Here is a 13,536-nt window from a genome sequence, read left to right as displayed (position 1 = left end):
TATTTGAAACAGTCTTTTTCTACCGCGAGCATGAGCATGAAATATCTCTCCCTCCCCTCCTTTTCTTCTTCCTAATGTGTTCAGTGTCCTGAACAGCTATAGAAAAAAGTAAGATAAAAGCAGATAAGCACAAGGGAATTTTTTAAGGCTTTTTGATTTCAAACGGGAATTGTAAGCACATATTTAACAGAGAAACTATGATACTTTCAACCTTTTAAGGACGCATCAAACGACGCAACCCAACTTTAAATTAAAGAGCATATAGGTTCCATTCTAGGAAAAGTGGGATACATTTACTACAAAGAAAAAAAAAAGAATCTTAATAAAATCAAATTTAAATACAATGATGGCGGCACGGCGGTTGTGTGGTTAGTACGCAGCCCCACCGTGTGGAGATGCAGGGTTTAATATCAACTACCGCGGCTTCCCCTTGTGGAGTTTGCATGTTCTCCCAGTGCGTGAGTGGGTTTCCTTTCGGGCACTCCAGTTTCCTCCCACATTTCAAAATAATGCATGTCAGGTTAATTGGCTGATCCAAATTGTCCCTAGGTGTGAATGAACAAGTGAGTTGTCTGTCTCTGTTCTCTGCGAATGGCTGGCAACCAGTTTGGGGTTTCCCCTATCCACTGCCCGAAGACCCCCGCAACTCTAGTGAGGATAAGCGGTGCAGAAAATGGATGGATGAAATACAAAAAACTAAAGCTATAAATCTATTACACACATAAAGCACACTCTTCAAGGAGATGAAATGCACAATGAAAGGAGTACACAGCGAATCCTGGTGTATGATTCAATAATGAACCGAAATCCACTCTGGGGCCGCAGAAAACCTTATCACGAGCCAGGTGTGGGTCCGCAAGCATTAGCTGGACTATTTTTGGTATCAGTTTGTCTAATGACAATCTTTAAAGCTTTATTTTCAACGATCGTCTGCAAGAAACAAGAACAACTGAGCCAGTACCACTGTGAGTATTTTGTTACTCTAAAGACATTGTACATCTCCAATGGCATGTTGTCCTTTTTAGACCTGGCCGATGCTGGAAGCTAGAGTGACAGAGATTTACAACGAGGCCAAAGACAATGTTAAGTTCCTCGACATACTGGAGAAAGTATGCCAACCTCTTCATACCAGCGACCCGGTAGCTACTATATTTGTTTTCACGAGTAAGAATCTTTTGAAAGCTGTAAAATGATTTGATTTTGTTTTTGCCAGGCCACCATTGTGAAAAGTGTGCAGAACATCATTAATGCAGTTCAGATGATCCACACTGTGTCACGATACTACTATACAAGTCATAAGATATCGTCCATCTTTATCAAGGTGAGTGAATTTGATTTTCCGACTCATTCGTTATTGAAGCTGCATTCAAATTGTGTTATTAAAACAACAATTAATACCATACAATGTACAATCAGGTCACAAATCAGATGATCATAGCATGTAGGCGATATATTGCCAACAACAGCACAGCAATATGGGACCAAGACTGTCGAAGTGTGGTGATGAAAATTAAGGTAAGGGACATAACCGTGCTAGTTATATTGTGTAAACAAGGGGTGTCAAACCTGTGGCCCGCGGGTCAGATCAGGCTTATCAACGAGTTTAATCTGGCTTGCGAGACAACACCAAGAGGAGCGCAAGAGAAAAACTAGCTGCAGTTTGAAATTCATCCACCTGATGTCACAAAAGCCAGGCACCACTCACAAAGCAACTGAAGCTGTATTTCTTTCTCTCTCTCACTCTCTCTTTTTGTCTCTCTCTCTCTCCCTCTCTGTAATTCTCATTTTCTCTCTCTCTCTCCCTTTCTCTTACTCTCTCTCTTAGTCTCTCTTCCTCCCTCTATTTTTCTCCTTTGCTCTTTCTTTGTATCTCTATCTCTCTCTTTCTCCCTCTTTTCTCCTACGCTCTTTCTTTTTCTCTCTAACCCTCTCTTAGTAACTCTTTCCCTCTCTCTCTTTCACTTTAATTGTCTGCCTTTCTCTCCCATCTCTCTCTCTCTCTCTCTCTGTCTCTCACTCTCTTTCTCCTGCCTCTCCCTCTTCATCTCCTTTTGCCTCTTCCTCTTCATCTCCTTTTGCCTCTTCCTCTTCCTCTCTCACTTTCTCGCTTTCTTTCTTTTTAATCTACAATTCCTGCCCTCGTGAGTGTTATTTCTACGATGATTCTACCAAGCTAAAATAGGTTTGACACCCCGGGTGTAAACTATGCTGATATAATTTCCATTGCTATGTCTAAATTGATCTTTCGACAGGAGTGCCTCTGTTTGTATCAGGAGTATGAGTCTTGCTTGGCAAAAACACAGGAAAAAGCTAAAGAAATGCCAGGCCAGAGGCCCTTTGTCTTTTCAGAGGTGCACGTGTTGAGAAAGTTTGAGGTCTTCTGCAAACGCCTTGAAAATGTATGTTTCATCTGGGATTTTTAATCAGCATACAGAATATCGAAAACGTATAAGAATTATTCATAAATAATGGTAATTTTTCAATTAAGAATTGCTAACATGCTTATGTATAGCCGTTTGAGACCTTTTGTGATAAAGGGCTATACAAATAAATATGACTTGACTTGACTTATAGTAGGTATTGCTTACTTTATATGAGGGAAACGTTTCCCTATGACAAGTCACTGTACTCTCTTGCATATACAAATGACTAGAAATAGACCGGACCCCGGATAAGCGGAAAATAATGGCTGGATGGAGAATTAGAAGTAGAATTCTCATCATTGTCATTTATACCAACGTTGTGAAACATTGTATGCAACAAGATTAGACATGGCACTCCAGGGTAAATAAAACATGTAATATAGAGACCTTGAAGAAAAAAAAGATAGAAGACTATAAGGATAAGTAGGTCAAAAGAAAAGAAAAATGACAACATAGTGCTTGGAAAAACTTGCCCAAGTTATAAAACTAATAATGCAATGAGGAGTAGTGCATAGTGTGAACAAGGTGTGTATACTGTATATATATATATATATATATATATATATATATATATATATATATATATATATATATATATGTAACCGCGGTGTACATGTCCCACCAAAGATCCACATTCACGCTGGACTGGATGATGAGGTTTTTATTATTACAGTTTCTGCAAATGGATGAGTCACAACATTAGCTTTTTCTGCTGGGTCTGATCTCTTTGATCTCTTTGTAGTTCTCTCTGGTAAGACTAACAACAAAGCATATCAAAGAGCTTTCTTTTCACTTTACAGAAAATACATTTTAGAATATCACAATACATTTTTACATCTTTACATTTTAACAAGATACTTTTAACAAGAGATCGTATAGTGGATTTTTAACGTTTACAATGAATTCAACATGTTTTTCTTAGTCTAAATTTTAACCAACATCATCCTTTTTTAATGTATATGAGAAAATAGGAATAAAAACAATAATGAGTATAAAAATGGGTACAATTTACCTGCAAATGGATGAGTCACAACATTAGCTTTTTCTGCTGGGTCTGATCTCTTTGATCTCTACAAGGGGAATTATTTTTTAGTAAAACAGTATCAAAACGAAAATAAACGTAAACAGCTTGACAATATCAATCACATTACTATGCATGGTGAGAGATTTGTCAGCTGGGGTTATAATGTTTAAAATTAACTTCTTTTGTGGAGCACCAAAAGATAGGTCTTACCTTTGTACTTTACTTAGGCTTAGTAAACGAGGTAATGGCCGCTTAACGTAGGGCTCTAAGCCTGAGCGGGAAAGCGGTACAGCATGCGCAGAAAGGCTCAGGGTGGGGTAGTTCTCTCTGGTAAGACTAACAACAAACCCCGCCTCCTGGTCACATCTTAGAAGCCAAAACCAAACCCCACCCCATACCAGCAGATGGCACTGTTGGACTCAGCATTGCAGGACATTTACCAAAAACTATACACATATTTCAGCAGGAATTTCAATAAAACAAAAGTTATTATTACACCCGTTACACACATATATATAGATAGATAGATAGATAGAGAGAGAGAGAGAGAGAGAGAGAGAGAGAGAGAGAGAGAGAGAAATTTGAAAAAAAAGAAAAGGAAGTAAGAAAAATAAAAAATAAGGAAATTAGACAACAAAACAATAAAATATATAAATATAAGTATACGTATATATACTGTAAATATAAGTATTTACACATTTTATCTTATTTTTGATTTTTTTTCACAGTTTTATTTGGCAACAACAAATAACCTTTCAATACTGTGTTTTCTCAACATATTTTGAGGAAGGGCAAACTTTTTCTCATTGAAAAAAAAAATCGCAAACTACCACCATTAGGAAATGTTTTCAGCCCCAGTTTACATTTTAACATTGCAATTTAAATACTGTAGAATTAATATAGAGTATTGTAATTGTAATAGGAAATAACCAATATAACAGAACTTGCTAGATCAGTGTGACTGGGCACTCTTGAGTGCTGTGAGACCTTCTCTCGTGTGCTCCAGGTAATTGCCCAGATTGTCTTTGCAAAAAAGCATTGTTAAGTATTATTTGCCTTCGACTAGTGATCAGCTGATTAACGTTAACACTCATCCATATCAATAGGCGGCAGCACAACCGTTTCTTTTCTTGCTATGTACTAATTATCCACCCAAGAGGTAATATTGGGAAATATATTTCATAACCCCTTTTTTATGACGAAGCTTTTTAAGATTGCACTGCAGGAATAACAAAATAAATAAAATAAGGTAATACTTTTGTACATAATTTTGCTGATTTTAATGAATTTTCTCCTTTTAAAAACAATACATGATAACCAAAAATCTGAATAAGTTAGAACAGGTAAACATTTTTGTTCCACTGGCAAAATATTTTTGCAAATTTTAAGAATGATTTTTGTTATTGTTTTGGAAAATATCGTAAAATCCAAATATCATGTTTGGCTATTTCCACAAAACTAACATTTTCAACAATCGTGCGCATTTCTTCTGGGCAGTGGTGACTTCATTAAGTGATTTCTTAAAGAAACAGCTCAATAAAATATGGACAACTGACTCTACACCATTTGCAAATGTACTTTCAAATTAGTTTTCAGTAATTGTATTAAGTTGAACAATTTTCTGAAGCACACCAGATAAGGTCTCAAGACACCAGAGAACACGATTTGAAGAGAATTTTTTTTTTTTAACACACAGCAAAACTAATAACAAATCAGAAAAAAGAAATGTGGCAGACTCAAAACGACTTTGCGTTATCCATCCATCCATCATCAGCACCGCTTATCCTCACGAAGGTCGCTGGGGTAGCAGCTATTTTCGGGCACTGGTTAGGGGACACCACTTGACATAATCCATTGCAATCAAATAATACTAACAGTTAAGATGATAGATTGTCTGCAAGTCACCTATTGGAATGCTTGCATAGTGCTCAGTCTTATCATGTTAAAAGATAGATGTCAATAAAACAAACAATTTACTCAAATTAGATAGTGAGATAAAAATAAAACCTGCTTACATTTTCGCAGATTACTAAAATAATGTCAGTGTTCAAGACATTTGAGTGCCTGTCCAAGTCCAACATTGAGGGCATCGAGACTCTGGCCGGTCAGTTTCGCAAAGTCTCCACCGAGCTGAAGAACAAGCAAGCGGATGTGTTTGCGTCAAGGACGGTGGCATTTGAAGCGGACTTTGAAACGTTCATGTCTCATGTCACCACTCTGGAGGTATGTGGACAATATGATTTGGATTGGAGTACTTTATGATGCTAAAATAAAGGAAAACAGTCCAGAAGACTATTACAGACCAGGGGTCAGGAATGTATGGCCAGATATGGCACGTTTCATGAGTACATCTGGCTTGGAGATAAGCGAAATACCTGCTGATCTACCTCATTTTAGTATATATGCAGCCTAAACAGCTCAATTAGCTATTGGTTTGGTCTAGTATATCAAGGACAGAGTCTCAATTACTGTTTAGAGTCGCAGATTTACACCATCAGACCCCATTTTGGCTGGAATCCTGTATTTAGAACCTCATAAACAAGTTATGTTCACTGTTGAGACTGTTCATGAAGAAAACCCAAATAACAAACACACTAACACGCCAACCTAGAAGAGTTTGATCGGGTGAGTGAATCTTTGCACACTTAACACACTTCTCTCTCTTTATTTGCATCTGTAAACGGAATGCTGGAAGAAAAATAACCAATCCATTCCCAAACTTAGATCAGTCCCCACATCACATGGCTGAATGTAAATACATTCGCATCCTTCTCACTTGTAGTATTTTGTGACGTTTTTACAAAAGAACTCTGCTCGCACCTTGTCTTGAAACAACAAAAATAAAATTCATAATGAGCCTAAGCGATTTTAAATAACTGTGGGTGGTATATTTTTTTATATGAGACACATGCTCTGGCAATATTATTACTAAATTGTTTTGCGGTATTATTCAATTTTGTCTTAAAATATATGTCCATCTTTCTTTTTTGTCTTTTTAGGAGCAGCTCAAGAATTTCATGAATTCGAGCTTTACCAGATTTGACTCGTCCCAGCAAGCTCTTGTTGTAATACAACGGTGAGTCAAAATCAAACCACAAACAATGCATTCTTATCAATGAATCAAGTTTCTTTTTCTACTTTTTGCTGTGGTTGCAGTTTTCAAAAACTCAACATTCCTTGTCTAAAGGCAGAAATGCCCTCAGCTTTGGGTACTATTCTCCAGCTGTACGTTTCCGAAGTCGAGGTGGTGACAAAGGTAGCGTACCATAAGAATGTATTGTTTAATGTGTGTCATTCTCATATAGCATCATTTGTTCATCATTTTTCCCGCAGTTATTTGAAAAACAAAACGAAGATCCGCCGTTGTCTCGAAACATGCCACCTGTCTCTGGGAGAATTTGCTGGGCCCGCCACCTCTACAGGAAAATACACGAGCCCATATCGTATATACGAGTACGCTGAAATGAGCTTTGATACAAGAACTCTCTCTTTCAACAATGCTGCCTTTATCTACTGTTCTCTATCTACAGGAGAACTCTGACATCTTGACCACTCCTGAGGGACGTGCTGTGGTAAAATTGTACAACCAGACTACAGCCATTTTACAACGTTTCGAGTCAGACAACCACAAAGCTTGGACTGCAGAAGTGTCAAAGCTGGATTTTGGTTTGTTTTCTTACATTTTTTAAAAAGAAAACTGAACATTAGGTAGTGACCAGTAGGGACCTTAGATACCCTTTTACCTGTTAATTGAACTTTAATGAATATACTTTATTTTAGGAAGTAAAGGTATAGTTGATTAGTAAACTATCCAGTTGTAAACTTGGGGTCATGGCCAATATTTACCAAAGCGTATAACTCATTCTACTTCTTAACCCTATTTTTGGAGTCTCAATTCTTATTACCAGAAACAAAATTTCATGTTGTGTCCAAGTCTTAATCATCTATAAAAGTCCCTTGTGATTTGTTGATTTGAATCTGCCAATTTACTTTTTCCAAAGTAATATGTGAGACTGATCTCAGATTACGCCCACTCGCACGATCCAATTAAGCTTTACCCACAGTTGCTTAAGTCGACCAATATTGTGTAGCACTTTCTTTGCCCTTTGGCAATCAAAGCAGGCCTTTTTCCGCAGTGTTGAAGATAGCCTGGATTTTTGAAGGGCTCTGAAGATTTGACTGGGACTTCATTTGAGACATATACTTTAACATCTCTATCTATTTGCAAATTCTCTATAAACGTCTGATCTTTTCCATATAAACTACTCAAAATGTTGATACTGCAGCCGAGCTCTGTCAGTTTAGGACTGGGGTAGGACTGGGGTAGTAATCCTGGTCCTCAAGAGCCATTATCCTTCCTATCTGTTCTGTTGAGTGTTCCTGTACTGTATCTGATTCCATGAACAGCACATCTTTGTCAGACTGTCAGAGTTTGCTGATGAGCTCCTCCTGCGTCGTAGAAAAATGCATTAAATTACACCACACTTGTTTTATGAATGAATAAGGTCACAAACATATATTAGTGTTCATTAGATCTTCAAAAAGTTCTAGATTTCTGTTGTTAGTTCAAAAAAAGACAGTCAAAATACGTCAACTTAATGAGTAAATTGCGGATGTATTTGTTTGTCCGAGTTTGAACCTGTAATTGCCTGAAAAGCACAATCTGAAAATCGTTATTAGTCTTTTGCAGCGCCTTATAAGATCAATTGATATAGCCGTGTTAGACAATGCTGTAAAGGGGCCTGTTAAGACCTGTTGGACCCTCTTTCTCCAGTATATTTAGTCCAGTGTATATATTGTTCTCTCAAAAAATGTTGTCTTTAATTTAATGTACATTTTGGAAGCGACACTTGCAAAATATTCCTTGTCTTTAGTGTTACAGGTGGGCTTTTAGTAGAATTTGCTGACAGCTCAGAATCAACAAGTTAGCAGTCTAATCATAAACTACAGTACTACACTTACTGCGAAAGTCACCAAAACAACTTGAGCCATCTGAGTTTTTTCTTGAAAGACAGGGACATACAGTATAAATGCACATGTCCAATGTGCACGTTTACAGGAAAAACTGTGTGAAAGGGGGCTAGCGTCTAAGAACTATCACGTAATGGTTTCATCAGAGCATAAGTCTGTGTTTTGCTTGTTTTATATCTTGGCAGCCTTGAATACAACACTCTTGATTCGCTGCACTGTTACGGGAAAGTATTTAGTTAACTTTGATCCCAAAATAAGTGAGGCAATCCAGGAGGCAAGCAGTTTGGTGAAGATGGGTCTTGAAGTTCCCAAGGAAGCATTACATTTCCTTAAGGTTCAGGGTCAGTTAAAGACATGTCACCATCGTCTTCAAGTAAGTCTTTTCTGTTCATCTTTTACTCTTCTTGCCGTACAATGAAAACAACATGATGGTGTCCTTGTGACTCTCACTTATAGACAATTTTGTTGGATTACAAGCAAACTTGTGAGAGCATACCAGCTGACTTTATCAACTTGATGACATCAAAGACCACCCAGGTAAGCTCTTTTGCGATTGTAACAAAGTGCTGAAATTCTGCAAAAAAAAAAAGAAAAGAAAATTGCTATTTGTTGAGATCGTCACGATTTACCACATACATCTGTGCCCATTACCAAGATGGAGTCTTTGCTTCGCTATGGATCTGTTATGGTCATGTGGTCTTCGCTGCTACTGGAGAAGTACTTTATAAATATTGACAATGCCTTGTGTGAACTCACAACAATCTTGACCAAGGTGAGTACTGTACCTTAATTTCCTATGTTTGTTCTCTTTTCAAAGCAGTATGAGAAAAGTATTTTGCCTTCAGGATGATAAGTTTCATCATTGTCAAACCTAAAGTATGTTTTTTGCTATGGTTAAAGTTTAAAATTTGGATATTAGTCCGGTGTAGAGGCTGTCAAAATTTAGATTTAGTTTTAAGATGGCAAGGTTCGGGTACTCTTTACAGTGAGTTTCGGTGTGAAAATAAAGTTACAAGTCAGCATTGGAGTTTTACATAGGTTGACCTCAATTCATGTTTCCATTTTTCTCCCTAGGTAAAAAATGTCTGCAAGTATCACATTGATGATTACCTTCAAGAGATCTCAGAGACTGTTCTAATTGAACTGCCTGAAAATCGTGCCACTGAAATTGATCCTCTCGTTTATCACACTGAGGTGAAAGGATATTGTTCCAATTCCTTTATTAATGATAACTTCTGAGTGAATGTTTCTTGAGAACATTTATCATCGATTCATTCCTTTTATTTTAGAGTGTGTGCAATAAGGGGGTCCAATTACTAGAACTAAAAGTATGCCATGTGAAAGAAGCAGTAAACGAGCTGGGCAGAGTTTTCAATGCCATTTATAAGTCCAAGCAAGCCCCGAGGCCCGCAGATGGTACCTAAACATATATTTATTCTCCCCTAGAAATTACACAATAAATCCAATCAAACTAAATATTATGGGATTTTATTTTGCCATTGTAGCTCAGAAAGAACCCCAAAGGACTTCCGAAGCCACATCAGAGAACCAAGAGAAGTACAAAGCGACACGGTTTGAAAAGGTTAGTTTGCTTAAAGGTTTCGGTTAACACATTATAGCTCCAACATTTATTGTACAAATTTTTACATACCGTATTTTCCGCACTATAAGGCGCACCTAAAAGCCTTTATTTTTTTCAAAAACTGTCCATGCGCCTTATAATACAGTGCGCCTTATATATGGATCGATATAAAGTTGCAAGGTCTCGCAACAAAGGCAAGCAGCCGCCGACTAGATTTTTCCTCGTAGGCGATGTGGTCCGCGGTGTAAGCTGGGATACATATGCCGGCATTTTATTTCCCAGCCAATGTGTCAATCATCATTTGAATCGATCACTATTGGCTAAAGTTATTCGGTGGTAAAGGGGTCGGATCCTTTTGATCATTTACTGGCTTGCATAGGCTAAAGGGGCAAAACAAAGCCTGCAATTGGCCAAAAAAGATAAATGTGAATAGCAAGTTTGGTTGTCTACGGCATAGAGGAAACATGTTTTACCATTCTGTATTTGTAAATATTTTACTTTCTTGGATTTACTACACTCACGGATATAAGAGGACCATGGTTGCACATTATTATTGAACGCAACGACTTCGGTGAGCTACTCCGGCTATATATTTTCCCAGTATCTTGTTTCAGAGTGATATCGATGTTTCTGTGATGGGTCTTTTTTTAAATTAAAGTGTTTATTGTCATATGCACAGTAAAGTTGCGACCGAAAAAGAAAATAGAAACTAAGGAATGGTTGGCATTTCTTTAATCCCAAGACTTTAACCTTCCGAATGATATTTGGAACGATGCATTTGAGTGACATCGTACGGACATCGCATCCGCACGTGTTCTCGACACGTATTTGCGTCTTTGCAAGCTTTGGGAATGTTAAGGGGGTAATAAGTTGGACTTAACTATCTGACTGTTTTGTCTACGTTCCCATTGTAGCGCTTTATAATCCGGTGCGCCTTATGTATGGAAGCTATAGGACCAAAAACTATTTTTTGGGGGTGCGCCCTATAACCCGGTGCGCCCTATAGTGCGGAAAATACGGTATATCAATCAATACAGTATGACATACACATAAATTACCTACGCGAACAACATTGACAATTTCAGGAATTCACAAAGCAGTATGACACCTTTGGTGCGAGGACTTTGGACGCACTGGTGGAAATGACCAAGTTGTCCCTAAAAACTGTGGAGAGGCGAGTCTGTGGCTATGAGTAAGTCATTTTCGGTCTTTGTTGCTGCTTTTGAAACCACAACTTGGATCATTGATGTTCATGCAATTATTGGGTCTTGCAGTCAGAAAAGGGCTGACTCCATCTGGGTCCCCATGATGAAATCTGATGTGCTTCTGCAAGCACCAAATATAGTAAGTAAACCACAGGTAACAATAGATATTCATACACCTAAAGAGGTTCTGGATGATGCTAAACCAAGAACCCAATGCTGATCATGAATGATGTCCACATGATATAGATATGATCGATTGATCATTGTTTTTCTGAATAAGGACCATATAGGTTCAACCAGTCGGTGATTGCTAATTGTGAATGGCTGATCTAAAACTTCTGATTTGAAACCCAAACCTTGGCTAAAATTACCCTTTTAAACATGTGATCCAGGCCTCCTCAATTTGGGTACTAAATGTCGCAGCTGTTAAAACAGGCAATGCAAAAAAATTAAAGACAATACACATCTTATGTTGTACAATTTTCTTTTTTTCTTTTCAGATATTTTTTTTCTTAAATATTTTTAATGTATACAGTTAAACAGTACTTGTTATTTGCTAATAGAACAAGTTTACATCTTTTTTTTAGAAAACGAAACATAATTATACCTATTTTTTACTTTTTTTGAATACTATGTTCCTTATTTTACGACATTTATAATTAAAATAATTTTATCATCAAACATTTGCATCATTTTTATCAATCTTATATATATGTATATATATATATATATATATATATATATAAACATTTTCTCAGAATTTTTTTGTAAAATAAGAAAAATGTATCGCCTATCAGCCATGTTAATTTCAACCATTTAAAGTGTTATTTTTCCAGAATTTTTTTTAAGATACCAATAAAAACCTAAACCATATATTGTCCCGTTCAGAAAAAAATTGCACATTTTAATTAAGTAGGTTGTTTTAAGTTATATTTTAACGTTGAAATATTCAGATAACAGCAAATGATATTGCATTTTAAAAAGTATTATTTTATTTATTTCTTTATAGTAAACACACTCTTAATATAGTAATGTGAGAAACATAACTATAAAACAATCGGATTGATTTTCCAGCAAAACCCTAATATTGAACACTAAGACCACCTCAAAAGCCTTCTTTAAAATCCCAAGCCTCGATTTCAAAACAAATCCTGGTTTAAAACATTAACATATGTTGTTTTTGACTATTAACAACAAACGTCATTTGATTTCTGGTTGTGCACAGGTGATGGTACCTACAGTAGAGCAAATTCATAATGCCATTCATAAAATCGTTGAATGTATTTTGGACGTTAGCAAGGGAATCCTATGCTGGGAGGTTGAGTACAGACACGAATGCCCTACTTCTGAAGGTAGAGTCACGATGGATTATTGAATCAATACTGCATTTAGTTGGAATAATTCTTCACTCGCACACAGGTCGGGAGAAATTGGACTTCTACAGTCGCGTTAACAAACATGACGATGTGAAAGCAATCATTTTTGTCTTGAGGTCGGCCCTGAAGTTGCAAAGGGACAATGCGGCTGCTGTTTTAGACCGCTTTAAGAAGTTAAAGGAGCTGTGGAGCGATGACAAGGAGCGCGTTATCAAGGTTTTGTATTGTACATCACTCACGGAAACTGATGTCATTTTTCGTATCTTGGGGAATTTTAGGTTTAGGTTATGTGATCCACAAATGTCACCTGACTGCGTGCTAGGGAATTTTTCACTTTATCTTTTTAGGCCTTTATTGACAGCAAACCGTCCTTAATGGAGATAAAAGATAAATTGCAGCACTATGACGTGTTGGAAAGCCAAGTTGAGGAAATAAAAAATGTCATCGTCGTTGGGATGATTGAGCTGTCGACTGGTAAGTTTAACTCTGTGCTCATCTGTTTAAACACAAAAGTGGATTGGAATGCACTTCATTGTTAACCTGACATCCCAAATTTTTGCCTTAAAACTGTGTAACTCAAAATTGTTGTTAGAATTTGAAAGTCTGATTCATAACATAAACAAACAACTACATAATCAGTACCGTAGCCCTGCAAACACATATAATGCGCACTGCGTAGGGCTCCAAGTGCCCAGGAGGGCACCAAAAGAAATCAGGGTAGTGAAGAAAAAAAGTGTAACGTGTTAAAAGTGTTAATAATATGCGCTAATATGGTTAAACAATACAAAAGCAGCATAAACCAAATTTCCAGAGAAAAGGGGTGAATCTACTTTGTGCCCTGGCTTATCTCCAGTCTCATGGTACCCCCCTCTTCCTCCCCAGTGGTATTCGCAATTTGGTGAACACCTGTGCGAACATGGCCTCAAAACGGCAACAAGAGTCTGTAGCTGAGAAA

The 13,536-nt window shown here is 37.2% G+C and overlaps 1 protein-coding gene across 1 annotated transcript in view; it reads left to right on the top strand.

Moving 5' to 3' along the window:
• Positions 1 to 1,025: 1,025 nt before the first annotated feature.
• The window catches only part of LOC148373586 (dynein axonemal heavy chain 8-like), a 59,303-nt gene continuing 46,792 nt past the window's right edge, over positions 1,026 to 13,536 (top strand). Inside the window, exons 1-20 of the mRNA XM_088326962.1 lie at positions 1,026 to 1,139; positions 1,214 to 1,321; positions 1,417 to 1,515; positions 2,253 to 2,399; positions 5,473 to 5,670; positions 6,447 to 6,523; positions 6,604 to 6,703; positions 6,781 to 6,900; positions 6,978 to 7,113; positions 8,604 to 8,791; positions 8,875 to 8,955; positions 9,074 to 9,190; positions 9,493 to 9,612; positions 9,708 to 9,834; positions 9,924 to 10,000; positions 11,086 to 11,192; positions 11,275 to 11,344; positions 12,431 to 12,557; positions 12,625 to 12,797; positions 12,929 to 13,055. Of these exons, the coding sequence (XP_088183088.1) occupies positions 1,035 to 1,139; positions 1,214 to 1,321; positions 1,417 to 1,515; positions 2,253 to 2,399; positions 5,473 to 5,670; positions 6,447 to 6,523; positions 6,604 to 6,703; positions 6,781 to 6,900; positions 6,978 to 7,113; positions 8,604 to 8,791; positions 8,875 to 8,955; positions 9,074 to 9,190; positions 9,493 to 9,612; positions 9,708 to 9,834; positions 9,924 to 10,000; positions 11,086 to 11,192; positions 11,275 to 11,344; positions 12,431 to 12,557; positions 12,625 to 12,797; positions 12,929 to 13,055 (2,404 nt within the window). The 5' untranslated portion in view covers positions 1,026 to 1,034. The remainder of the gene's footprint in view (positions 1,140 to 1,213; positions 1,322 to 1,416; positions 1,516 to 2,252; positions 2,400 to 5,472; positions 5,671 to 6,446; positions 6,524 to 6,603; positions 6,704 to 6,780; positions 6,901 to 6,977; positions 7,114 to 8,603; positions 8,792 to 8,874; positions 8,956 to 9,073; positions 9,191 to 9,492; positions 9,613 to 9,707; positions 9,835 to 9,923; positions 10,001 to 11,085; positions 11,193 to 11,274; positions 11,345 to 12,430; positions 12,558 to 12,624; positions 12,798 to 12,928; positions 13,056 to 13,536) is intronic.

The sequence above is a fragment of the Urocampus carinirostris genome, chromosome 1, assembly GCF_059441175.1.
Source record: "Urocampus carinirostris isolate Australia breed hairy pipefish chromosome 1, RoL_Ucar_1.0, whole genome shotgun sequence".
Taxonomy (NCBI): Eukaryota; Metazoa; Chordata; class Actinopteri; order Syngnathiformes; family Syngnathidae; genus Urocampus; species Urocampus carinirostris.
The sequence above is the reverse complement of the archived record's forward strand: the minus strand, read 5'-3'. Positions and strand labels throughout refer to the sequence as shown.